Source organism: Diplodia corticola (genome assembly GCF_001883845.1).
Source record: "Diplodia corticola strain CBS 112549 chromosome Unknown scaffold57, whole genome shotgun sequence".
NCBI lineage: Eukaryota > Fungi > Ascomycota > Dothideomycetes > Botryosphaeriales > Botryosphaeriaceae > Diplodia > Diplodia corticola.
Window position 1 is genome coordinate 60822 of NW_017971536.1, and position 25775 is coordinate 86596.

The window sequence follows — 25775 nt, forward strand, 5'->3', positions numbered from 1 at the left end:
ACCGCTCGGCAAAAGTGGATGCTGCCGCGAAGCATTGTCATGCTCTACCTACGGGCTACCACCTGCCCGCGCGATTTCGGCTTCTTTTTGCTCTGCTTTTGCTAGTCGCCAAGATCAGATTGCTGGGGACTTGTCTTGGATTTCACGAGCGTCGTCCGGCTTCCGCTTCCGCTTCCGCGCCGAGCCTCTTGGCGGCACAGGAAAAAGGGCCGTTTACGCCCGCACTTCTTACCACCTACGGTAGGGTTTGGTAGAGTTCTGCACGGCCAAAAAAAAAAGAAAAAAACCGTCTGTGATATGCATGGGAGGACGGGAGCAGCCGTGCTTTTGATGGTGATCGCTATGGCGGCGCGGTGTATGTGTGTGTGTAGCTTTGTTGGTCCCTTGATGTTGTTGATGTAACCGGGAAACGACGATGAAAAACGGAGAACCGCGCGTGCTCGTGACAACGGAAACTAGGAATTAGATAGCGGCAAGTCACCGCCTACCTATCGCTGGTTCTTGCTGCCCAACGAACGCTTGCCATTATTCCCTCCCCCCATCGTCCTTCGTGCGTACACGCGTTATTTTAAATGCGAGGCCTTTTATTTGCGGACGTGACACGTTTGAGACCTCGCGCTTCCTTGACACCTGAACTCAATCCTGCACTGCACCGCCCGGGAGTTGCTACTGCTTATCTTTGCGCAAGAACAGCGAGCGCTATCGTCCTTGGCGGTGGGGCTGGACGAATGGGAACGCTAATGAATTCCTCTTGCACTTCCTATTCTGGCAAAGGTTTGCGCGGGCGTATGGAGTTGATGTGTGGGGGGTTAGCAGTGGAGGTGGAAACTTTAAGCTTGTTTGGAATAGATGAAGGAAGAGAAAAGTAGTCGTCGAGAGGTAGTTTTATGGGGATCAACATGGACCAAGAGCGGCCGGACTGGACGTGGGCATGCGTAGGTAGGTGCAACAAGACTGTTGATTTTTGTGGCAACTACTACTGTGCTCTCACTTAAGCTGCTTGTGAAGGATCTTGAGAATTATGAAGGCGCACTTGAGTGTGTTTACCGTAACCATGTATTGGGGTAGAAGTATGTGCAGGCCAAGCTCGGCGCGGCTTGGTGAACCTCCACCCATGAACATTATTCCACCATGTTGGACAAGAAATATCAATGGGTATGATAGTCCTATCTAACATTCGAGCCATCCAAGCTTCATGTTTCTCTACACACAAAAAGGTGTCGCGCTCCCTTCCGCCACTCGATCATGCAAAGGATCATCATTAGTGATGGTGGGCTTATTGAGGTCTCATCCTCCGTTAGAGTACCACAAAATCGCGTTCCGCCCTCTTTGCAGCAATGGGTGATGGGATAGTCTTGGCAGTACCATTTCTCCACAGAGCGAAATATTAACCACGGACGAAGCCTGCGTGAAATCGATTGAACGTTAAAGCTTCCCGGTCCCATCTAAGGAGCCCAAGACCAGCTGGAGAGCACATTGGAGTACTTTGCGCAATGACGTGTTCGTCGCTTGCAACCATATTTTGAACGCCAGAAAAAAAGGATCCCTGGAAACAGCTGAGGGGAGAACCCTTGATAACCTTAATGTTTATTTTAGGGTAGGGTTTGTTGAAGCACAAATGCGGAGAGACACACGTTTTTCATACAGTTCGGGCTAAAAGGCCAGGCAGAAGCGGGCGAAACCGATGAGCGTGAGATTTTCGAGGTCTTGACCTTCTCCATACCCTTTGTTCTTGCAGACTAAGTAGATCTCGTGTGTGAGATAGGGCACTGGGACAAGGCTGAACTAAAGACTAAATTTAGGCTTTAGACTTTCCTGGTATAGTAATTGGTAAGTTCTGGAGACGACCTTTCGCTGATGAAAACTGAAATTTGAGTCATCTTGTGACAAAAGCTGCTGTGTTGCAGATAGCATTCTCAATAATGCGAGAACTTGATTTCACTTCCTCAAGGTCCACTGTGACCATGCTCCCTTTCCAACCGGCAGCTCGGCATGAGCGATAGGTGCTCAGTATCATTATTGCCGCACAGACAGAGTTCGAGGCTGTAGCCTCCGTCCGCTATCCTGATGACCGCATACATTTGGGGCCTCGAGGATAACAGCCATCGCTGATGGAGACTCCTTCCCGTCGTATGGTACCTAAGGCCTTGGCTCATCGAGCATATGATATAAAGGCCCAGGTCCGTGGGCAAAGGGCATGCCAGTTGGCCCTGCTGTAGAGCCGGGTATGAGATGCCTGATCGCTCGTTGATAGACTTGGTTCAGGAGCTCAGAAAGGCTTCGCAACTTTCCTACTCTCCGTCATCCCCGTCTTCGGATCCCTAAACTCCTTCCAACTGATCGGGTACATCTGGTTCTCAGCCTCGCTCCTCGCCATGACGACACCGAGCTCATTCGTCGCCGTGGAAAGGTAGTAATTCTGTTGATCTCCCAGGGAAATCTGCCCATCCGAGTCAGCGTCCATCCTCCATCCCAATCGTACATCCGCAATTCAATTCGCCATTGACTCGGTGTATCAAAACTCACAACAACACCCCTCACGATATCCCCCACCCGAAACATATCCCCAATCTTGACACGATCCTTCTCCGTTGCCCGCACATCCTCTCTCCTGATGATGCCCTGGAAGCCCTCCCTGCACACAGTCTCGCCGACAACCAGTATCTCGACCGTGGCCTGGCGCGGCGTCAAGCGCGTCACACGCGCCAGCACGACCGAGTCGACCTCGGGCAGGACGTTGGAGGCGCCGACGCTGGCGTACACCGCGGCAGGGGCGGTCGAGCCGTTGGTCTGCGGGCGCGCGATCGACAGCGCGGGCATGGACGAGGTCGTCGTGGAGGCGCCTGCGGCGGCGCGTTTGAGCGGCTTGGCTTCGTTGACGGGGCCGAGCAGCGATGCGCAGAGCTGCGCGTCTTGGAGGTGGATGCCCGGGCCCGGCGCGTACTTGCTCGCGGGGCCGAGCGGTTGGCCCGGGAGGGCGAGGTTCGGGAGAAGCGACATTGTTGCGGTGGTGTTCGGATGTTGTGTGATGATTGCTGGTTGTGGCTGGTGCCGGGCGGGAAGGTATCGCGGCGGGTGAAATTTTGGATCACGTGTTGCGGAGGTGGAGCGGAGTTAAGGGCAATTGCCGGATGACGTGTGACTGAGCTTACTCGGTGATGGCCAAAGTGGGGCGGCAGCTCTGCGCTCGACGATGCTCTCCGCACGCTCGTACTCAATTGCTGCTGTCCTGCTCCTCATGAGTCTTCTCGCAACCGTGCTGAAGCGCGCACCATACCAATCTTCCATTCGATTGATCTCGAGAGTAGGCCGCTCGAAGCACCGATTGCTGAAGCTTTTGCTGACAATGGCATAGCCGTCGACTGCACGCGCCATGCATATCCAATCGATTCCCATGTGTAGGTCCACGCCACCACCAAGGTGCTCAGTCTTCTAACCCTCTGCGCGCTAGGGGAGGGCTCCGGCAACAACTATGCCTACCTCGTTTCCGACGACAAGACGAAGGACGCTGTGATCATTGATCCCGCGAACCCGCCCGAGTAGGTTCCCCCACACTCTCCAAATAAGCAACCGCTGATTGGCTTTACCCCAGAGTGCTTCCCGTGCTCCAGCAGCAGACCGAGAGTGGCGCCATCAAGCTTTTGAAGATCATCAACACGCACCACCACCACGACCATGCTGGCGGCAACGGCGAGATTCTGAAGCACTACAAGCTGCCCATCGTCGGCGGCAAGGACTGCGCGCACAAGACGACGACCCCCGGCCACAAGGAAACCTTCACTATCGGCGATGGCATAAAGGTGACGGCGTTGCACACGCCATGCCACACCCAGGACAGCATTTGCTACTTCTTCGAGGATGGCAGTGACAAGGCCGTCTTCACCGGCGACACCCTTTTCATTGGGGGGTGCGGACGCTTTTTCGAGGGCACCGCCGAGGAGATGCACAAGGCTCTGAACGAAACCCTTGCTGCACTGCCCAACGATACGAAGGTGTTCCCCGGCCACGAGTATACCAAAGGAAATGTGGGGTTCGGAAAGAAGGTCATCCAGAATGCCGCTATCCAGAAGCTGGACACCTTCTCGCAGCAGAACAAACAGACCCAGGGCAAATTCACCATTGGGGACGAAAAGGAGCACAACGTTTTCATGAGAGTGACGGCAAGTCCCAGTTCAATAGACGTCTAGCTCACTAACTAATGTTTCTGCAGGATCCCGAAGTCCAGAAAGCTGTGGGCAAGACCGATCCCATCGAGGTCATGGCCACGCTCCGTGAGATGAAGAACAAGTCGTAGATTAGTCAGGGGCCATGAAAACAAGTTTGACGTCTTCAATACTGTGATGTGAACATCCGCCAGTCTGCATAGCGGCCATTCGTCGCAAGATCGCCGGCTCAGGCCTCAGAGAACTCATGTTCCGCCATGGTGACAAAAGTTTGCCCCAGTACCGCATATAGTATTACAACCCATCAAACGCCTACGCGATGCAGCCTACCAAAAAGTGTCTGATCAAAACAGCCCGAATCTATTCCACCACGTGTAGCCCAGAACAATGACCACGCTGCCCGCAGCGTAAAACAAATCCAGTTCCACCACCGTCCATATCCACAACACGCCCACCGGCGGTGCCTGCTTCATGACGGCGTAATATCCAAACGCGTTGCCCACATAGACGCAATAACACCCCGCGGCCACGGCCGTGGCAAAGAAGACCCATTGCCTGAGCATGGGGAACCGCATCGCCGTCGGCGTCTTGAACATGTACACGACGAGCCACAGGATGGGCGCGACCTGCGCGGTGCGCGGCCAGATCTCGGCCCAGGCGATGCGCTCGCGGTACTGGTTGTGCACGAGCACGTCGAGCGTGAAGTGCAGCGCCGTCAGCGTGAAGGCGTACAGCAGCGCCTCGGCGACGGGGCCGAAGTCGTCCTCGCCCGACACCCGCATCGCATCGCCCTTGCCATCGACGGGGAACTCGACCCGCTCGCCTTCCAGGCTCGACACGTCTTTGCCTGTCCGGTGCAGCTCGCGCATGCGCTCCTCGGCGATCTCGTAGAGCGTCTTGCCCTTCGGCCCGGAGAAGTCGGGCAGCGCCATGGGGATGCCGAGGTCGTTTTCGGTGGCCGAGGAGGCGTTGTCGGCTGGAGTGGATTGGGAGAAGTCCAGCTTGGATGCGGTCGGAGCGGCGGGCTTGGGTGCTTTGGCGGAGGAGAGAGGCGTGCCGGAGGCTTTGGCGGCGGCGCGGCGTTCCTTGCGGTTGCGGGGTTGCGGCTGATCGTCTGCCATGGCGAATGGCTTTCGAGACGTAGTGTGGGAGTTATGTATACGGACCGACGGCGATTGAAAGGGGGGTTGATTGGTGGTGTGGTGTGGTGTGGAAACTGGTGAGCTTTTTCTCCACGCAGGAGCTATGTTTAGCTGCTCCAAACAACGAGCGAGCTCACTCTCCCCCGCGGCTCCGCGGACACGGCCCGACTGCCAAGTGCAGGCCACCGCGAGAAACACACCCGACGATCGGGCCGGCGACCAGGTAACGACGTCTCCAGGGTCCAGACAGACAGACAGACGACCAGCTCTCCCATTCAGCCGGAGCTACGACAAGCTCGCTAAAACATAAACAATCATGAAGGTCATCACCACCATCACCGCCTCCTCCTCTTCCTCCTCCTCCCGCCGTTCTCCTCCTCCAGCCATTGAGCGCTGAAGCTCATCCGTCTTTCTCCCGTTTGCAAGAAACAGCTCCCCTCCAGAATGTCGACGTGGCTCACCTGGGCCGCCTTCCCCGTCCTCGCCGCCGCGCTGTGGATGTACACGCTACAAATGAGCCGCTCGATGCCGACGCTCGAGGGCAAGCGCATCGCGCTGCTGATCGCGCACCCGGACGACGAGGCCATGTTCTTCGCGCCCACGCTCCAGGCCCTGACGCGCCCGGAGCTGGGCAACCACGTCAAGATACTGTGCCTGTCGAGCGGGGACGCCGACGGCCTGGGCGAGACGCGCAAGCAGGAGCTGCTGAAGAGCGGCATGCTGCTCGGCCTGCGCAGCGAGGACGACATGCTCGTCATCGAAGACAGGTGCGTGCGTTGCGGGAAGTCCCCCATCCACATCTCATCCACCCACCCACCCACACGAACTCCCCCGCTAACACAAAGTCTCTCTCTCTCTCTCTCTCTACCCAGCAAATTCCCCGACTCCATGACAGCCACCTGGCCCGCGAAAGACGTCTCCGCCCTCCTCGCCAAAGCCTTCGCGCCCGACATGGGCGCCACGCCCGCCACGCGCGCCCCCGACGCCACCATCGACGCCATCGTCACCTTCGACGCGGGCGGCGTGTCCGGCCACCCCAACCACCGCTCGCTCTACCACGGCGCGCACGCCTTCCTCCGGCACCTCATGCAGCGGCACGCCGGGTGGGACTGCCCCGTCAAGCTGTACACGCTGACGACGGTGAACGTGGCGCGCAAGTATGCGAGCGTGCTGGATGCGCCGGCGACGGTGCTGCGGGTGCTGTGGGAGCGGGGGAGGATGGGCGGGATGGGGAAGAAAGGGGAGAAGGGGAGTGCGAGTTTTCCGTCGCCGTTGATGTTTGTGAGTGGGGTGGGGGAGGTGCGGAACGCGCAGGGGGCCATGGTGAAGGCGCATAAGAGCCAGATGGTGTGGTTTCGGTGGGGGTGGATCGGGATCGGGCGGTATATGGTTATCAATGATTTGAGGAGGGAAAAGGTGGGTTGACTTGGGAAAAAAGAAATCACAAAAGCACTGTCTGGCTTTGTTTCGTGCATGAGAAGCTGTGTATGGAGTAGGCGCGGAGGTCATAAGTCCAAAGTCGAGGCTATGTGTCAGCCCTGTGTATTGTTGGATTGATATTAATGCAGTGGGTATGATGTGAACGAATGATGCTGCCCCATCTCCCTCTCCCTCCCTTTCGCCATCTATGTCTCTACAGCCCAAATCCGTTTGGCAGTACTGCCATGCAATTTCTCATGTTCCCTGATGTCGTTAAGGTCGTTCTGAGAAACCAAACCAAAAAAAAAAAAAATCAACGGTGGATTAATAAAGACGTGACCCCCCATAATCCTACAAAGGAAAGGGGTAAGTGTGATCAAGCCCGGCTACGCCCATTCTTACTCATACACGTAACAGAACGGCCCTGCGGTGGTCTTCATGAGGTCCTTGATCTGGAGCTTCTTGTCCGTCACGAAGCCTAGGTCCGTCCAGTCGTCGTAGGTGATGTTGGGGCTGGCCGGGCTGTTGAGGAAGGTGCCGGTGCCCATGAGGGCCTTGGGGCCTTGGGTGCGCTCCGCCGGGTCCTGCATCTGCCACAACCACCACGTGCGGTCGACCATGGCGTGGTGAAGGTAGAACCTGTTGGTTTGAGTGATGGTCAGCAAAGACTGTCCCATTTCCACTTCTTCTACTACCCCAAAAAAACGAAGATAAAGGAAGAAAAGACTTACACAGGCTCTCCCGGCGAGACGTAGAAATCCCTCCCCGGGTCACCACCGATGCTGTAATGGCCACCGCCGTGGACGCCGAGCTCGCCGGTCCCGGGATACGCCTGCATCGTCATCTGGAAATCGTAAACATCCTTGGTCTTGCGCAGCAAGTTCAGCACGCCCGTAGCATTGGCATGGCGCTTGTTGACGGCATCACTCAGGTCGCGCTTCAGACAGCGCGGATTCCACGAGAAGTCGTCGCTCTTGTCCTCCGTCAGCGAGCTGCCGACGCTGCTGCCGTTGGTCAGCGACAGGCTGAGGGGCCCCAGGTTGACCGTGTAGTTGGAGAAGGGGCCTTGTTTGACGCAGCCGCCGCCCGACCCTGGCGCGAGGAGGACGGGGTGTTCGCCGACGTTGCCGATCACGACGTCGCCGGTTTGGTGGATGTACTCGCCGTTGCCACCGAGGGACGTGGCTGAACCGTCGAAGATGGGCGAGGTTTCGAGACCGGTCTCGGCGGTCTTGGTCCAGTCCCAGTAGGGCTGCCGGCCGATGTAGCCGCATTCGTTGCGAAGGGCTTGCTCGTACTCCCAGATGTACCAGCGGTGCCAGCTGAGGAAGGTGGCCTGTGAGGTTTGTGTTAGCAAAAGAGGGAAAGTGACAGAAACATACGGGAGATTGGTAAGGTAGATGAGAGAAATTGGGGGGGATGAGGAGGAGACTTACGGTGTAGTGCTGGATGAAGGTTTGGTTGATGTGTGCTACAATCCAGTCATCGAAGTGCGATTTGGCACCCGGTGCGAGATGGGAGGGCGTGCGTGCTGGCTTGCTTTGTAAACATTGCACAGCATTGGTGTAGGAGATGCGCTCTTCAGCACTCATGGCGCCCCTGTGGTGTGCATTAGTCTAAGCTCCCATGAAGTGGAAGTGGATGCTATGTAAGAAGATTCATGAAGGGTGATACGTCGAGGCTAGGATGATTGGACATGAAGAAATAATGATGACAGTGTAGTAACAAACGCAAGGCTTGAGAGTGGGGAAAGGGTAGGCCATGTGATTACTTACCATTCTTTGCGGACAACCACTTTGTCGGGAGTACAAGTCCCATCAGTCAGCAGACCCCCTTTGGCTACGTCGAAGGCATTCTTCGCCCAGTCTCCGAGTCCGGCGGTATCACCGTCAAAGTTGTTTGGAAAGGCTGAGCCACCGGTGGGAGCGGCGCTGACGGCGACAGCCAACAGCCCAAACGTTGGAATCAACTGAGTTAGATGCATTATTTCGGCGCGGTATTAGAAAATAGGCGCAGCAAATAAGCTTATGAGAGGTGAAACGATGCCAAAAAGAGGATAAGAGACGTGTTCGAAATACGGCGTCGAGGCAGGATTAGATGGACAAGATGGACGAGCACACCTAGCACATTGGCCGCGCAGAAGTGGCGTTCCTGGAACCGCGAGACTGTAAAAGAAGGTAAAACAGCGAGAGGCTTTGGTGGAGCATCTAGGACAATTCAAGCCATAGGCAAGAGTGCCGCCCAACTTTATATCCAACATCATGGTTGAGCTTGAGAGCCTCTCGTCGGCGAGTCGGCGACACAGCATTCGGCTCCGCACAGTGCGACGAGAGAAGGGATGTCGATCGCCCCCCGGAAGGAAGATAGGACGTAGATACTTGGTGGCCTCACGATGGCATGCGAGTGGCCAAGTTGTTGGAAAGCCCTGCAGCGCTGTCATAATCGATGAGCAGTACCCCTGTCGACGCAGATGTGGCTGACTTGGCCTGCATATTGTGCATAGGGTGGCGGGGGTATGGATGCACTGGCAGGCGTGTGACAGCTGCATCGGGAGAGGCCGGCTGCTCGACGACGCAGTGCCACACTCAAAGTCGGTCGCGATTACACGGCAGCCCCTTCAGCGGCACGAGTTCACAGCGTGACGCGTGTAGAGGGGCAGGGGAAATGGGTGCAGGGAAGAAGAAGACGGCGCCCCTCTTGAATTCTCCGGAGGAGCTGGGCAACCCACTTTGGTCAGGCGCCGAGGCGATCCTCTTTGCAAAGCGGGCGCTGCCGAGCATTGCAAGTGCCGGTAAGGCTGCCCAGTGAAAGCGGCAGCTGTGGCAGCGATCGGTGTAGCCAGCTCGCGTGGGAGCACGCGAAACGGCAAGCAGCGCGGGGAAAGCTGAGTGAGCGGCGTCGTGGCTTGAGGACGGGCTGCCGGCGACCGGCAGCTTCTCCAGATTCGGTTCTGCGCTGACGGCAACAGTAGTCTACGTACCACCTCGGCCGAGCCAAGACGGCGTCAGATCTCTTGACTGTCGGCGTGGGAGGAGCCGATAGACCGGATGCCCGATGCTGCTGCGAGTGCCGAGCGCAGCCTGTGGCCTGCTGCCTGTCGCCGAGCGGCATTGCCTCGAAGGATCTAGCTGCTATGCCGATCTCTTCGACTTGGGGCTAACTTTGCAGAGCCTATGATCACTCCACCTATCTAGCCCTCGTCATGAAGCCCTGCTGTCAGAGCACACAGCCTGAGCCGTCCGGCTTGCGGCCAGCTTCCCGAGCTCTCCACTCAGATAGCACTTCTATTTCGGGCCATCCCTGCCCAGCTGTCTGATTAGAACGGTGACGACACCGCCGCCGCGCTCGCAGGTAACACCGAATACCAGGTTTTGCTGGTGCTGCCGCTGCAGACAGGTCAAGAGACGAAGCGTGTCAGAGCAAGCAATGTCGATTACGTGCGCCGTTCGCTAAGGGTAGCCAGAAGCAGTAATTCTGTAGCACAACAGTAAGCACCTCGAGCGACATGCTTAAATCCCGTGCTGCTGTCGGGTCGACGCAAGTCATCAAAAGCGATTGCGCGTGTCACAGCCCGGAGAAGGTTATTCTGGTCGTGTAACCTGTCACGGGAAGCCGCATCCGTAGCCTGATGGCTCGGCATGCCGACCCGTACTCTGAAGGTCGGTCCGCAAAGCTTCGGGAGGGGCCAAGTGAGCATGTCGAAAAGAAGCATCGTTCCAAAAAAAAAAAAACGAAAAAAAAAACGAAAGCGAAGTGATCCGGTTGGAGGCATTCTGACCCGATAGTCTATACACAGCTGAATTTAGCCGTTCAGTCATGTGTTGTCTTCGCCCTACCTTTTGCTCAACGTGCGAACCAATGCAGCCCGTCAGACCGCCGGCAGGAGACAATAACACGGCTGCTAAATCTAAGCCGTAGTGCTGACGCTTGGCTTTCTCCAGAAAAAGCGATAGGTCTCTGCATCCGCTGACGTAGAGTTTGTTGGGCCAAGCAGGAACGTGGTGACAAAGACGTATACGCCACGTGCTTATGCCAAGCGCAAATGGCTCCGAACTTCCGACATCGATGGGCGCAGCCTCGTACATCTGAATAAGAATAGAAGAAAGAGTGAGCCCACCCTCACACGGTCCATGTGGCGAAGCATGCCGTGGACCCTTCTTGAGAGGAGAGCATTTCTAAGCCTGGAACCCAAAGGACTTTCCGTCAGTCGATCCTAGAATGATCGGTCTCCCGTTATGGAAGGTGTAGTGGCCTTGTATAGTGGGCTTATTGCTGAGGAGAGGTCAAGACAACGGCTCCTTCCGCCCGGTCAATCAGCCACAAATGCCACAGAGCCACGTCGATTGTTGAATTCCAGAACCCTCGCGGATCAGCGGAATAGGCGGGAAGGTACCCGGAGAAAGGCTCGTCATGCCCGTGCAGCAATTCAACGATGACGAGAGACCGCATTGTAGAGGCATTCAAGCCGTCCTTCTCTTCATCGCGCTGGAGCTTACTCGGTCGCCTGTTGGCTGGGCCGACAAAGTGACAAGACGGTTTCTTAGCAACGCTGACTCCGTGTCCGTGGAGCCTGGATGTCCGACACAGGGCTTATGTCTGGAACATCGCTCGAGGCATCTCGTTTCTTCTTCTTCTTGCCGGCGTCATCCGGTCGCTGATGCCGCTGGCTCCGGCTCCCTCTACGGCCCTCTCAACGTGTCGCCCGACTCTGGATTCGTCAAGTTCCTCTCGACCAGATGACAGAGTGGTTCAAGACGATGTCCTGCAGCCCACCGACGTTGACATTGGCGATCTCTGCACCGAATCACTTCAGACACGGTCTGCCTTGCGGTGAGGACCCCAGCTATCTCGGTGGCTGAGATATCTATTCACACGTGAACGAGGAATTGTGCACTCGGTACAGGCAGTACATCGGTCGAGGACGCCCATGGCACCATATGATGGAAACCCAGAGTGACGGGCGCCGGGTCCAGTCGTTCAGGGAATTGCAAGACTAGCCAGTGGTGATGGTCTGTCAAGCGGCCAGAGAAGTAGTGGAACTGCAGCAGAGTTTTCCAGCTTCGCTTTCCTGCGTCCTCGAACAGGAGCTGGAGAATGACGACCTGTGCTTGGAGGCATTTTTCGATGGAGGCTCCAAGGCCCCCACGGGACGAGGGATCCAATGAATTTAGTGGGCCTGAAGATCGTGGGCGATGGCCACACTTGGGCATTGCAAATGAAGTACCTGACAGTTTCAGTGAGGGGCGACTCGTATACAGAGCGGAGGCCACCGAGAAAGCAGCGGCGGGCTTAAGCGAGCGTAGAGAGAATACCCCGCAAAGGGCAGGTACAAATGAAGAGAGTTGGTGGTGGGGGGAGACGGAGAGGGGAAGAACGAGCGCGGAGCAGGCGTAGGCCCGACGGCAGACGCGCTAGGCCGCAACGGGCAGGTGTGCACGCTAGGGGCATTGCTTATCGCCGCCGCCCAGCACGCTGGTGTCTCCTGAAATGTCTGTGCCACCATCCGATCCAGGGCCATTGGCGCTCTCGGTCAACTCCTCCGTCTCGGCGCCGCAATGCTTGACACAGCGAAGCCTCTCATTCGCTCCTTGGCCGTTGCTTCAATGTAAACACCCGCCGTGTCTGCTGCAATCACGAGCCACAACGTCTTCTAGAAGCCGCTTCCCTGCTCCATCCCGAACACCTGCTTGGTCAGGTCTAGGTCACTATACAGCAGATCATGCCTCGTTTCCCACCTAGCCGCTGCCCCGTGGGCCCGCCATAAATGCCGCCGTGCCTCCCCGGAATTCCCATCTGCAGCCCACAAGCTCGTCCTCGTCCCTCATCCGTCAAAATGCGGTCTTCGTTCGCTGTTGTGGCTTCGCTCCTCTCCGTGGCCAACCTGGCCTGGGCTGCTCCCTTTGCCGAAAAGGTGGACAAGCGTTCCATGGTCGAGAAGGATGGCGTGCGCTACAACGTCTTCGAGCACGCTGCCACCGGCGCGAAGCTGGAGTTTGTCAACAACAGCGGCATCTGCGAGACCACTCCCGGCGTCAACCAGTACTCCGGCTACCTCTCGGTTGGCACCAACATGAACATGTGGTACGTCACCCTCGCCCCGCCGCTGAAAGAAATTCGAAACACTAACGAAACGTGCAGGTTCTGGCTGTTTGAGGCGAGAGAAAACCCCTCCACTGCCCCGCTTGCCGCTTGGTAAGTTTCACGGCCCCCGGTTTCGAAACTGAGGATTGCTAACGAAACCCCCATAGGTTCAACGGCGGCCCTGGATGCTCCAGCATGATTGGCCTCTTCCAGGAGAACGGTCCCTGCCACTTCGTCGACGGCGCCACCGAGCCCTCGTTGAACGAGTACAGCTGGAACTCGTACGCCAACATGATCTACATTGATCAGCCCATCGGCGTTGGCTTCTCGTACGGGACAGACGATGTCACTTCCACCGAGACTGCTGCTCCGTACGTGTGGAAGCTCATCCAGGCCTTCTATGACGCTTTCCCCCAGTACGAAAGCAGGGACTTCGGCATCTTCACCGAATCCGTAAGTCTGCACTGACGTCTTTCAATCGACACTTGCTGACCTTTCCTCCAGTATGGCGGTCATTATGGCCCCGAGTTCGCCAGCTACATCCAGGAGCAGAACAAGGGCATTGACAGCGGCAGTGTCGACGGCCAAAACATCAACCTGATTGCCCTTGGCGTCAACAACGGCTGGATCGACGCCGAGCTGCAGGAGAAGGCCTACATCGACTACAGCGTCAACAACAGCTACAAGCAGATCATCAGCGCTTCCGAAGCCACTTCGTACTACAACACCTACACGAAGACCTGCCTGCCCGCCATCCAGAGCTGCGAGAGCACAGGCACCAACACGGCCTGCGTCAACGCCGACAACAAATGCTACAACGGCATTGAGGGCCCGCTGACCGAGGAGGCCGACTTCAACGTCTACGACGTCCGCATCGGCGCCAGCGTCACCGACCCGCCCGAGACCTACGCCGACTACCTCGCCCGGTCTGACGTCGTCAAGGCCATCGGCGCGCGCTCCACCTACGCCGAGTGCCCCAACGCCGCGTACAACAAGTTCTCCTCGACCGGCGACAACCCGCGCTCCTTCCTGCCCGAGCTCAGCTCCGTCGTGCAGTCGGGAATCAGCACCGTCGTTTGGGCCGGTGACGCCGACTGGATCTGCAACTGGATGGGTAACTACGACGTCGCCCAGGTCGTCGAGTTTGACGGCCAGGCCGAGTTCCGCGCCGCCGCGCTTAAGCCATACACGGTCGGTGGCGCCGAGGGCGGTACTTTCAAGACGGTCGACAACTTCTCGTTCCTGCGCGTCTTCGAGGCAGGACACGAGGTGCCATACTACCAGCCCGAGCTTGCGCTCCAGGTTTTCAAGCAGACGATGCAGAAGAAGCCTCTTTCGTCAACTTGAGCCGATGATGGGAAGATTTACTCCATATGTTCAAAAGAAAAAAGGAAAAAGGAAGCTAGGTAACTTCGCATTCGAGTTCGACCTACTGGCATCACTTGTTTAGGGGTCATTTATCAGCAATGAAATACGTTTGTATATCCGTGAGTCAATGGCCATGTTGACTGTCGTTGTTTTTCTTTCATGCTGTGAGATCTCTCGAGTGATTCATTTTAAAACTCTACTATGGACCGCAGGAAGGTGACAAACCCAGTGGCAAGACCTTCAGCGCAAGAATTGAGCGAAGGATATGAGAGCTTCGTCGAAAAGACCAACACATGCTGCTTTGTGGGAGCAGAGAAACTTAAGGGCGCTTCCATGATCAAGAAAAAGGTAAATAAATGTGGACTGAAAACACGGCATGCCTGTTTACGATATACTAGCTGACGCAAAGAAAACAGATGACAAGCGCACACTTACCGTGCTAAGACCGTAGGGATCGAGAGAACACATCGGTGGAAGCCCAAAATGTGCTATCTACGTAAACCGACTGAACAAAAAAGACTGGTCTGCCACTGCATTTATTGCTCGTCCCTAATCGATCTCATAACTCGCCCTTCCAAAAGAGACGCGCATCCGATATCCTGGTTCCTCGTCCAACAACATCAATCGTTTGCGGTCTTGTCGTTGTAATAGTGAATCTGCAAATCCATCAGCACCTCCGCCTCAGATCCCGACCTCCACTTCTATGCCGTCGCCAAAGCACAGCGTTCAAAACCGGGCGATAAAAAAAAAAGAAGAAAAAACTCACCGTCTCATCCGCACACCCATCCGGCGTCTCATACAAATAATTCCCCAAGTTCACAAACAGCGCCTGCCCCTCGCACACATACCACGCGCTCAGGTTCGGCCTCGTCACGTTCGCCGCCTCCCACGTCAGCGCGTCGCCCTGCCACGCAAACGCGCCGTACGCCCCCTTCTCCGCCGCAAACGTCACCGCCAGCGTGCGGCCGTCGCGCGTCGCCCCGCCCGCCACGTGCGCGTACAGCAGCTTCGCCGGCGTCTCGCCCGCCCCCGACACCAGCTGCACGAGCTGCCCGTCGGCGTCGACGTTGAACTGGCCCGCCTGCGTGTAGACGTCGATGACGGCGGCGCCGGAGGAGTACAGCGGCGCCGACTGCAGGTATTTGTGGAAGTTGGGGTCTTCGACGGCCCGGATCCAGAGGTAGCCGTCCTGCAGGGTGGTGCCAGGGCCGGTGGCGGCGCTGCCGTTGGTCGGGGCGGTGACGATGGTGGTGGGGGTGGAGGTGGAGCCGCCGGCGGCGGTCGTGCTCGTCGCGGTGGCGAGGGTGGTGGAGGCGGTTCCGGGTTGGCACTGGGAGTAGTCTGGGGGGAGGGGAAGGAGAGTTCGGTTAGGGGGGTCGGTTTTCGGTAAGTGTGTGCGTTGGGGGAGGAGATTTTGTCTTACAATCACTGGGAGGGAAGTCAGTTACAAGTATCTATGAGATGTTTTTCTCAACGCTCGTGGGAGTTACCTCAGTTTTGTGCAAGCGTATCCTGAATGTCGTTGAGTAAGCCAGAAGTATTCGAGAGTTATTCAAGGTCAGACTGTACCCGAGACGCAATCGGAACTGCCCGAGTAACCAGTGCCGCCGCCTGGCAATGTCAGCCGACTATAACTACAAGCTCCACATGGTGCAATACGTACATTGCTCATATGCGCTTTGCTGAGTGAGGGCTGGAGTGGTAAGAAGGCCGATAGCGACCGCAGCAACGTTCAAAGAGTGCATGTTGAATAGCGAGCGAAAAAAGTATAAACAAAGAAGTAGAATGGACTGCGTAGGAAGAGCGATGCGTATTTGCTTGGCTTTCGCAGGCCTTATATCGTGAGCGCCTCCAGTCATTTTGGTAAATGTGGAGCGTTATAGTCCGTGGTCGACCGACGGCCCGCCGTTCCTGCGGAAGATCAATTGCGGCAAATAGAGTGCCAACTAAGCCACAACAAGCACGGGTAAAGCCTTTCACGCTATGATGCTTTAGAACGGCTCAATAACCAAAGTCAATTAAGATAAATCTCATCTGTCCACATCAATACACATGCATCGACACGCCGTCATTGCTGGGAGGTATGCACTCACAAGAACTTTGGCAGCAAACAAAACATCGGTGATATCTCATCTATTCATCATTAGCGGCCAGGTCGGGGTACTTCGCCGCCATTTCGTCCAGGTATGCCAGCACGACCTTTCCCCACACAGGTTTGCGCTTGTAGAATGCAAACTTCTCGGGCAGCTTGTGCAGCATGCCACTGAGCCTTTCTGCAACTCCCGGTTCTTCAGCAATGTCGACCAACCGGTAGAGGTAGCTGTTTGCGTGCAGTGTCAGTCCATGTATCGATTCCGCTCCCAGATGCTGTGAATTGCTTAACATACGTCTTCGTCAACATGCAAATTGCCCCAGACCTCGGCAAGCGGCGCAGTACCTGCCTCTCGACACGCAGCTGGACCTGATTGATATCGATATTCTCATCCGACGACGCCTCGTCTCCTTCGTACAGGTGCGTGCCATCCAGGAAGAACAGTTCTTCCCGCTCATTGATGCCCCAATTGACACGCATCACGAGCCGATCGGCCGTCATTTTCTTGAAGAACCTGCCGATAATCAGCCAACACACCAACAGAAGCCCAGTCACTCCAGAGCGAGCAAAGTCCACGACCATATCATACACGCACCTATTCATCGCCTTCCTCAACTTCTCCTTATACATGGGCACGGGCTCATGAATCGCCGTGAGCGGCCGACCCATCTTCTCCTGTATATCGAACCCCGCCGGAAACGCGCTGACCGCCGCCATGAGCACGTACTCGTCCTCGTCTTCGTCCCCCTCCCCCTCCCCCCTCCCAGGCAACAACACCGCCAAATCCTCCTCCGTCACCCTCGCCACCACCTCCAACGGGCTCAACCCACCCCACGGCTCCACGACCTCGAACCTCTCCCCCGTCACCAAACTCCTCAACCACCTAACCCTTCCTCCCCCCTCCCCCTCCCCCTCACCCACCCAAACCGTCGGAAACCTCCCCACCAAATACCCCACCAGCACCCCCAACAACTCCACCACCGCGCCTTGCACCCGCAGATCCTCCTCCTCCTCCTCCTCCTCCTCCGGCGCCTGCACCCCGGAGAGACGACAAGACCACGCCATGGCGCCGCCTTTGGGATCCCACCCGTGGCGGCGCAGCACGTTGCGCTTGTGCGCGATGCGGGCGGGGTAGTTTGCGTCGATGCGGAGCCAGTCGTCGGGCGGGCAGCGGCGGAGGGCCATGGTGGGGGTGTAGGTCTTGTCGCGCGCGAGGAGCGAGCGGTCGCGGTACCAGGCGTCGGGGGGCGCGGCGAGGGGGTTGGGGGTGCAGGGCGCTGGCGCGGGGGTGGGGGTGGTGGTGTCTGGGTTGGTGGTGTCTGGGTTGGTGGTGGGGGGTTTGTTGTTCTTGTTTTTGTTGGGTTTGGCTGGGCTGGGGATCGGATGGCGCTGGAGGTGGTGGAGGAAGAGCGGGATGAGGACGAGGACGACGAGGACGACGACGACGACGACGACGACGACGATGGGGATGGAGTGGAGGGGGAGGGGGAGAGAGAGGCCGTGGAGAAGGCTGGGCTGCGTGTCGGTCGGCATGGCGAATTGTCGTCTGGGAGGCGCGAGGTCAAAGCGAGATGAGGTTACTCTCTGGTAAGGATACGGACTTCAAGAGCGTGAAGTAGTAGGTTTGTTTATTTCCCCACCTTTGATAACAGCGGCTGCGGCTCCACTCTTGCTGCTGCCGGCGCAAGGAACCCAGGCTGTGCGACATGGTAGCCATGCGACGGGCGACTGATATATACATGGCGCAGACGATAAGGCGATGCGGGTTGCAAGTGAACAAATGAATAGTCAGCAAGGCATAACCGTCATACTCGACCTCGTAAAGAGTAGCGAGGGGTCTTTAATCAGCCCACAGGAGACGATTCCGGGACGGAAACGTTGCCGTGCCCTCGACCCCGTTACCCCACCCCCAGGTTTTCACCGAGTGTTTTAGCGGCAGAATGCGGGGGGGTTCCAGAAGCCGGGCGGGAATAGTGAGCGTCGGGCGCGTGGTAAGTCATTCTTGGGGGTTCTGGAACTCGCGCCGTCGGCAGGCCAAGCTCTCTAGTCCTGGGATGCACACAGTCAGCAAATGTGCCCGCGATCGAACGTGGCCGTGTGGCTTGGTTTCCCCGGTTTCCCGGTCACGGCCAGAAGTCCGCGCAGGCCCCGGTCCACAGCTCGCCAGCCCGAACCGTGGCAGCAGATCCGGCAATCCAAGACAAGATCCAGGACCCTGGTTAGCCGCACATGGCGCCGAAACACGGTTCGGCCTTGTGGCCGCATATTCCATGAGGAACAGGTATCGTCGCTCCGCCATCCTGTGCATTTGCTACTTAGGACCGCCAGCGCCACGAGCTTGCACTGCAGATCATGGGTTTCACTCTGACGCAACTATCACCTGAGCCCCGTGCCCGCCTATCCCTCGTCTCCGCAATTGTTCGTGAACTGTCCTTCCATTTCCCTGCTGTACATTGTTGCTACAGTATCCACACCCGCACATTTGCTCCAAACCAGAACTCCTCCTGCACTCCCTGTGCTGCCCTTGCATTCAAAACATGCCTTTTGCCATTATTCACCTCATGGCTCTCGACCACAGCCGAGCCTAAAGTCAGCTTGCGCACTGGCATCCCCTCGCGGCAATGCCCCGCCAATCGACCCTTCATAACGGACCGTCATGGAAAAATGCGTGCATACCGAACGATTCAGGAGCTGTCGTCAGGAGCTGGTTCCGGACTGCGGTCCAGCCTGCGTCCCAGGAGCGGGCGCAGAAGTTGACTTCGAAGGGCGTGTATCTATAAATCGCCAAGCCAGAAAAAAAAGCAAATGGTAAGTTTCCGGAATCATCAACTTCAAGGAGGTCTGGTCCTGGCCCACTCATTTCGTAGCTCCTCAGCAAGGCTTTGCACCGGCCATCCCGTGCTTCGTTGATGCTTCTCGATGAGCTCGCAAATCTTCTCGCGCTTGAACATTTCGTTGGCGTACAGCCCTGCGGCAAAGAGACACTGCGTCGACACCACTTCGGCCGGCTCGTAGTCGATGTTCATGGCGAGGCCGACGATCGTGTCGATGCCGCTGTTCAGCTCCTTCTCGCGCGCCAGATACTCGCGATAGCCTCCAGCAGCCGGCTGGTGGACGATGAGGAGAATGCGAGCGAAGTGATACATTTGGATCGCGGCGGCTGCAAGCTCAGTCAGCTCTAGATGTACATGGACGCTATTGTTCTTGAAGAAGAAGAAGAAGAAGAAGATGCAGTCTCTATCGTGCCGAGACTGAGTCGGTAGTCACAACTGCCGGCAGAAAGTCGTTGCTGGAGGACTGGTTCCATGAATACTGGAAGGTCACGTACCAAAGCCAGGTGGGTTTATCCAGATGGGCTTGAAAGGACTGCTGCTATCAATTTCCGCGCTGTTCAAAGGCAATGGGTTGAAGTGGACGGTCAAGTTCATGCGCCATTCCTCTAGCATACTGAGCAGCGAATCCGCCCGGTCAATCCTCAGCTGTAAGTTCACCTCGCCCATTTTGGTCTCGTCATCAGATGCATAGTTGACAGCCTGTGCGAGAAGGTATACCGCTCGCGAGGCGATGTCGTACTGATCCAGGAGCTGGTAGGGCTGAGTGGGCCTGTAGAAGCTGAAGCAGCGCCGCCGCTCACGGAACGCAGCCCACACGTCCTGCCGCAGCCAGCTCCACCACACGGCCTGCTTGAGCCCGCCAGACTGGCCGTTGATATCTTGCGACCGCTGAATCCAAAAGACACCCTTGAGGTGCCGCTCCCAACCGCTCCCGGCACCATCGATCATCTCGTACTTGGAGACAATCAGCGCGGTCGCGAGCAACTCAAGGCTGCGGTTGAACGACTCGTAGCGCATGGCGCCTTGGATGTATTGCAGAGTCTCGGAATAATACTGCACAGCGGCAGTGCGGTCCATCGTCTCGCCGTTGATGCCGGGTCTGATGGAGAGATGGCGAGACGAAAGCGCCAAAATGGCCTTCATCAACCCCTCGTTCTTCATTGCCAGCTGCGGGACGAGGCCGGAAAAGTGCTTGAGCGGGTCGTACAAGTCCAGCCAAAAGCTGAGGTTGCCGACGAAATGCTTGAAGACGGGAATCTCATGGTCGCGCAGGGTTACCGGGCCTTGCCAGCACTGGACCTCCGCAGAGCTGACCGGCGCCTCGGGCTGCGAGCCGGGCGTGGAAGCAATGCGGGGCGGGAAGCTGGTGACGGGAGTGCCCACGGACACGGCGGGGCTGTGAAAGCCCTGGGTAGAGAAGCTGGCCGCGCGCAGACTACTGAAGCTTGACTCGTCTGTCGTGTGGGAACGTTGACCGAGCGGCTGCTCACTGAACCCTACAGGGTGAAGATTGTCTGCGTCATCGGCCAGAAGGCCGAACCAGCGCAGAGGGGCGATCTCAGCAGAGTAGGCATTTGAGCTCAGCGTGCTCTGCGGACTCAATTGGTCCTCGGGGCCCGTCCATGCCAGCGGCGGGGAGATGTGCTGGGGTGCTGTGACTGGGCCCTCACCCGGCGCATGGCCCTCGCGGGCGGCTTCCCGCAACACTGGGGTCCCAACCGACGGGTCCCACCGGACCTGTGCCGCCGCCGCGAGCGAGCTCCTACTGGGTGCCTGCTGCTGCGGCGTCTCGCCCGGCTGCTGCGAGACGTGCTGGAGAGCGGGCAGCCGGAACTGGGCCGCCGGCTGCTGGACCTGCTGCGGCTGTGGCGGCACGTGGGGATGCTGCAGCTGCAGCTGCTGCACATGCAGGGCGGGCTGCTCGAAGGAGAGCTGCGCGGGGGGCGGGGCGGGGCGCGAGGAGGGGGCGCTGGGGGGAGGCTGCGTGCTGGGTGCGGTCTGCTGCTGTGAGCGATGGGGACTCGGTGGGGGTCGGGCATGGGATCACCGTCGGGACTGGGGGAGGGCGGGACTGGGGCTGGGGAAGGCGCAACCAGGCAGCGGACCGGGCAGCCGGGTGGCCAGGGCGCAGGCGGCTCTGTGGTGCTCGCGGCGGACTCAGCCCTACAGGGCGCGAGAGGCGCGAGGCTGGATTGGGCTGGCCTGGGCTGGGTTGGGGACGGGATGGTGTGCAGGTTACCTTGGCGGGCGCGTGGTAGACGCAAGGGCGGTTTCCCTTGGAACAGGGCCCACAGATCGGCTTGACCTCGTCGCATTTCATATGGCGTTGGCGGCAGACGGCACTGCACAGTCAGCATGGTGCTGGCGAGCTGTGCGACGCCATCTGTGGTGGTGCGCTGGGCTCGGCTGGCGGCGCAAGGGCTGGGGCGATGGCGCAGTGCAGGGCTCACTCACCAGCCGGTCGTCGTGCGCAGGCCGCGACCGCGAGGTTTGCGCGGCTTGCGCTTCGGCTGCTGCTGCGCATGCTCGGAAGGGGGGTTGCCGCTGCTCGAAGGTGTCGCAAGCATCGTTTCGAGGCTTGCACATCAGGCCATACGCCACGTAAAGATGGGGCGGGGAAGGATGCGCAGACGGGCACCCGTCGCGGATGGCGGTGATGGTTAAGCCACTGAAAATTGCTTGCCCGGTCTCGAGTCGGAGCCCTGCCGCATACTGCCTCCTCGCCAAGCACCCCCTGCCGTTTTGCTGCCGTATGCCCCTCGGGCACTGTCAGCCTCGTATTGTTACCGCTCTCCAGATTCCGTCTGGCGAGTCCCGCCGCGTTCGACACGGTCCGAGACGCCAACATGATCGTCTCCAGCGGCAGTCGCGGGCACGTTGTTTGGCATCCATCGCCACACAAGCCCCAACGGTGGAGTGGTGCAACCAGCTAGCGCATCGCTGGCGTCGGGGCGACGCTCTAGCGCGGGAGCCAAACGATGGTGCCCGTCGCAACCCTGAACAAACCAGAAGACCTCATCACTACTCCTGCGTTGAGGTTGCTTCTCGTGATAGAGACGCCAGACCTCATCATCGCCCATCGGCCCAGCCCTTGTCGCCGTGCGACATTACCGTCTTGACCCGGCGCAGGAAGGACGCAGCAGCGCCCAGCCACCTTTCCAAGCTGCGCGTAGCTGACTGTTCCCTTCGACCTCTGATAAAATTTGGCCGCTGCGTCGTGTCAGGAACCCTTGGTTGGGGACACGTGGGCTTGGTGGATTGTGGATCCGCGGGTGAGGCGAGGGGAGAAGGGTGGTTGAAGAGCCGCACTAGCCATCGGCCGTGGGCCCATCAGGGTGCTGACTGGCGTCGCGGCCAGCTGCTGGCCTGAGGAACCACTGCGCCCCGCGCCTTCCCGCGTGCTACCTCTACCATCGAATCCGCCGGCCAATTGTAGCACCAGAATCGCTCACGGGTTGCCTATTCCGGCATACCGCCTGCGTCACTTCCCCTTCCGTCCCAATCCAGCTCTTCCGGCACTCCTGCTGTCAGCTCCTACCCCGCCGCTTGCTCTGCGGAGAACTGACACACGACTGCCGTCATGCCTTTTAATCAGCCTGCTGCCCAACAGCTTCGTCGGCATTTCCAGCAGACTCACCGAATGCCTCGCCGCGTCTTCCGCGGATAACGGCTCCCTTACGGCGACGGAACATCTGCTTTGAGCGGGGTTTCCAGTCTTGTGGCAGCACCATTTAGTCACTTTTTCAGCTTTAAATTCCACTATTTCACCTGCTGGCTTCCACTATGTCGACCAAACACTTCTTCCCCGATACCAACGGCGTCGTTGTCCGTGCCTTGAATTCCATCGTCGCCCGCAACCCGCACCTCGAACATGATGAGGCAAATCGTGTCGTCTTCTCCAAGACCCACCCTCCCTCCAAAGTCAGCATAATATCCGGCGGGGGCAGCGGCCACGAGCCTGCTTGGGCGGGCTATGTTGGAGACGGCATGCTCACGGCATCCGTGGCGGGCGACGTCTTTGCCAGCCCCTCGACGAAGCAGGTCATGGCAGCAATCAGGAACGTTCCTTCGGACGCGGGCGTGATCCTGTGCATCACAAACTACACTGGCGACAGGCTCCATTTCGGCTTGGCGAGGGAGAAGACGCACGCTCTTGGTCACAAGATTGCGCAAATCCCACTGACGGATGATGTTGCGTTGGGTAGGAGCAAGTCCGAGCTGCTGGGGCGTAGAGGCTTGGCTGGCAATGTTCTAGGTGAGAGATACACGATACTTGGAATCGTTGGAAGTCCACTGATGATCTGGCGCTAGTACTCAAGCTTCTAGGTGCGGCGGCGCATGAGTCCTGGAGTTTCGAGGATTGTTGGAAACTGGGCACCGAGGTCAATGCACAACTGGCTACCATTGGAACGAGCCTAGACCACTGTCACATCCCTGGCCGAATGCATCACGAACAAAGTGAGGAGGATACATGTGTCTTGGGGATGGGGATCCACAACGAGCCCGTAAGCCTCTCATATGGTCGTCTGAAATGGTCATCAATTAGATAACATCCCTACAGGGCCTGCGGAAGATCTCGCCAATGCCATCCCCTCACGATCTGATCAAGGAGATGCTGCTTTACTTGCTTGACCCTAACGACTCGGACCGTGCCTTTGTGAAGTTTGACCCGAAAGATGAGGTTGCCCTGGTAATCAACAATTTCGGTGGGCTTGCCAATCTTGAGTTGGAAGCCCTCACCCAAATTGCATTGGAGCAGCTAGGTACATACATGGTTCATAATTACTTTTGGCAGCAGTGCTTCTGACAGCCGTTGCAGAACAAGACTGGAAGATCAAGCCATGTCGCATCTACTCCGGCATGTTTGAAACATCTCTCAACGGTCCAGGATTCTCCTTGACTTTAGGGAATCTTGCGAGCGTTGCCAGTGCAGTCAGTCGGCCGGTTTCAGAATTGCTCAGACTTCTTGATGCACCAACCATGGCCCCGGCATGGCCACGAAGCGGATATGGCCAACCGGTTGAGATCTCCAAGGAAAGCTTTGATAGACGGGAAAAGGCACGAGAGGAAGCCGATGAGGGTAGCTCTGACTTCAAAGGCCCGGAAGGTACGTACGAACTCGCCCACAGGTTCCTACGTTAGGCTTAGCCGACGTCCTTTTCCTTATTTCCGACCAATTGCATGCAATATGGCTTTACTAACTTCAGTAGCACCACCATCACTACTTCACGCACTTCGTACCGCATGCAGTGCTGCTCTTACGGCAGAGCCCCATATCACCAAGTACGACATCCAAATGGGTGACGGCGACTGTGGGGAGGCCGTATCAGGCGTCTGTAACGCACTGCTCGCGTCGATGAAAGCAGCCCCATTCATCACCAAGGTCCCTTATTTATTTTCCTGCCTTTATTCCATCAACTCTAGTTTGGAAGACATGGGTGGCAGTCTCGGCGCGATCCTGTCCATCCTTCTGACCGCTTTCGCTGGGAGCCTGCATCGTGCAGTCAATGCTGACGGCGAAGTCGACGTCGGCGCCATCAGCGACGCATTGGGCGAGGCACTGGAGGCACTGGAGGTGTATACGGGTGCACGGGTCGGCGATCGGACGGTGATGGATACACTGATTCCGTGGTGTGAAACGCTCAGAGCAACGAGGGACGTGGGGAAGGCGTTGGCGGCGGCGGAGGAGGGTGCGAAGAGGACTGCGGGAATGAAGCCTAGGTTTGGGAGGGCGACGTACGTTGGAGAAGCGAAGCAAGGAGAACAGTTGCCGCCGGATCCGGGAGCATATGCTGTGGCTATTTTCCTGAGAGGGTTAGTTGAGGGTGGTGAATGGGCGTAGGCTTCGGTTATCCTCGGCGAAGGACTTGTGAGCTGCTTGCGTCGGGTAACGACAAGCGCAAAGCCGCCGAGAGGTGGATCATGATGTTGGTAAGTCTGTGGTATCATTGGGATTAATAGCGCGGAAATAACACCACCTGTTGAGCAAATCATGTCTGCAGAATATGTACGCCATTCCGAACCGGGTTAGCCGGATTGTGTTTTCTTCTCGATCCCGGAAGTGTACGCGATCTCTGAGGCATGTTAATCATCAGGTTGGATCTTGGGATCAGATGTCCTGCGCCGTGCGTATCTATTTCGGGCCGGAGGTTGCATAATCTCGCCCGCGGCTGTCCTTCGGTTCTTGTTCCGCAGCGAATGAGGCACTCCACTTTCTACCTCTAGCTGAAAATGCACGAGGAGCCGCAGCAACACGTGTACTCGGCTCCGATTTAATTGGTTTCGAAGGCTGCGTACTGAAATTCTTTCAGTGACACCCCTTCCCGAGGAAACCAAAGACTGAACGGGTGAGCTGCATCACCCCCTCTCTTCGGCCCCTTTATCGCCCTCCATGGACCTCGGGCCCCTATTCTCGAGCCCGCTCCATTTGCCTCTTGTTCCTGATCTGTACATTTCTGCAAACACTGCAAACAAACCTTGTGCAAACATCATGCCCGGTCTACAGTTGCGCTATCTGACTCTAAAAAGAGCACTATACTCACGTTCCTCCAAGCATCATCAACGACAACACCACCAGACGATTGCCACCATCACTCTTCCCCGCATCATCATCCGGCCATAGCCAACACCAACATCCACCACAGTCCCTCCCCTCCCCTCCCCTCCCCTCCCCTCC

General features: G+C 57.6%; 10 protein-coding genes across 10 annotated transcripts; 4 read left to right on the top strand and 6 right to left on the bottom strand.

The window, feature by feature from the left end:
- Positions 1-2269: 2269 nt before the first annotated feature.
- Positions 2270-3000, bottom strand: BKCO1_5700021 (exosome complex subunit csl4; the record flags this gene model as incomplete). The annotated part of the gene is made up of 2 exons (XM_020277459.1): positions 2270-2440; positions 2527-3000. 2 exons carry the CDS (start codon positions 2998-3000, stop codon positions 2270-2272), a joined length of 645 nt encoding a protein of 214 aa, XP_020126928.1.
- A 238-nt stretch (positions 3001-3238) lies between these two features.
- BKCO1_5700022 (hydroxyacylglutathione hydrolase) lies at positions 3239-4294 on the top strand (the record flags this gene model as incomplete). The annotated part of the gene is made up of 5 exons (XM_020277460.1): positions 3239-3304; positions 3356-3398; positions 3452-3539; positions 3593-4154; positions 4211-4294. The coding sequence occupies 5 exons, from the start codon at positions 3239-3241 to the stop codon at positions 4292-4294; spliced, it is 843 nt and encodes a 280-aa protein (XP_020126931.1).
- A 213-nt stretch (positions 4295-4507) lies between these two features.
- BKCO1_5700023 (deacetylase-like protein) lies at positions 4508-5284 on the bottom strand (the record flags this gene model as incomplete). Its single annotated transcript, XM_020277461.1, has 1 exon — positions 4508-5284. One exon carries the CDS (start codon positions 5282-5284, stop codon positions 4508-4510), a length of 777 nt encoding a protein of 258 aa, XP_020126930.1.
- A 465-nt stretch (positions 5285-5749) lies between these two features.
- BKCO1_5700024 (n-acetylglucosaminyl-phosphatidylinositol de-n-acetylase) lies at positions 5750-6730 on the top strand (the record flags this gene model as incomplete). Its single annotated transcript, XM_020277462.1, has 2 exons — positions 5750-6072; positions 6178-6730. 2 exons carry the CDS (start codon positions 5750-5752, stop codon positions 6728-6730), a joined length of 876 nt encoding a protein of 291 aa, XP_020126933.1.
- A 392-nt stretch (positions 6731-7122) lies between these two features.
- BKCO1_5700025 (tyrosinase central domain protein) lies at positions 7123-8708 on the bottom strand (the record flags this gene model as incomplete). The annotated part of the gene is made up of 4 exons (XM_020277463.1): positions 7123-7363; positions 7456-8060; positions 8161-8323; positions 8500-8708. The coding sequence occupies 4 exons, from the start codon at positions 8706-8708 to the stop codon at positions 7123-7125; spliced, it is 1218 nt and encodes a 405-aa protein (XP_020126932.1).
- Positions 8709-12557: 3849 nt separating this feature from the next.
- On the top strand, positions 12558-14152 carry BKCO1_5700026 (carboxypeptidase s1; the record flags this gene model as incomplete). Its single annotated transcript, XM_020277464.1, has 4 exons — positions 12558-12805; positions 12863-12916; positions 12973-13258; positions 13310-14152. The coding sequence occupies 4 exons, from the start codon at positions 12558-12560 to the stop codon at positions 14150-14152; spliced, it is 1431 nt and encodes a 476-aa protein (XP_020126935.1).
- A 641-nt stretch (positions 14153-14793) lies between these two features.
- On the bottom strand, positions 14794-15918 carry BKCO1_5700027 (carbohydrate-binding module family 1 protein; the record flags this gene model as incomplete). Its single annotated transcript, XM_020277465.1, has 4 exons — positions 14794-14829; positions 14940-15601; positions 15743-15784; positions 15837-15918. The coding sequence occupies 4 exons, from the start codon at positions 15916-15918 to the stop codon at positions 14794-14796; spliced, it is 822 nt and encodes a 273-aa protein (XP_020126934.1).
- A 388-nt stretch (positions 15919-16306) lies between these two features.
- BKCO1_5700028 (putative hrq family protein 4) lies at positions 16307-17798 on the bottom strand (the record flags this gene model as incomplete). The annotated part of the gene is made up of 3 exons (XM_020277466.1): positions 16307-16493; positions 16561-16779; positions 16861-17798. 3 exons carry the CDS (start codon positions 17796-17798, stop codon positions 16307-16309), a joined length of 1344 nt encoding a protein of 447 aa, XP_020126937.1.
- Positions 17799-19096: 1298 nt separating this feature from the next.
- On the bottom strand, positions 19097-21666 carry BKCO1_5700029 (zn 2cys6 transcription factor; the record flags this gene model as incomplete). Its single annotated transcript, XM_020277467.1, has 4 exons — positions 19097-19425; positions 19594-21097; positions 21147-21441; positions 21554-21666. 4 exons carry the CDS (start codon positions 21664-21666, stop codon positions 19097-19099), a joined length of 2241 nt encoding a protein of 746 aa, XP_020126936.1.
- A 1216-nt stretch (positions 21667-22882) lies between these two features.
- On the top strand, positions 22883-24941 carry BKCO1_5700030 (dihydroxyacetone kinase; the record flags this gene model as incomplete). The annotated part of the gene is made up of 5 exons (XM_020277469.1): positions 22883-23354; positions 23411-23604; positions 23661-23862; positions 23919-24206; positions 24310-24941. The coding sequence occupies 5 exons, from the start codon at positions 22883-22885 to the stop codon at positions 24939-24941; spliced, it is 1788 nt and encodes a 595-aa protein (XP_020126980.1).
- Positions 24942-25775: the final 834 nt, after the last annotated feature.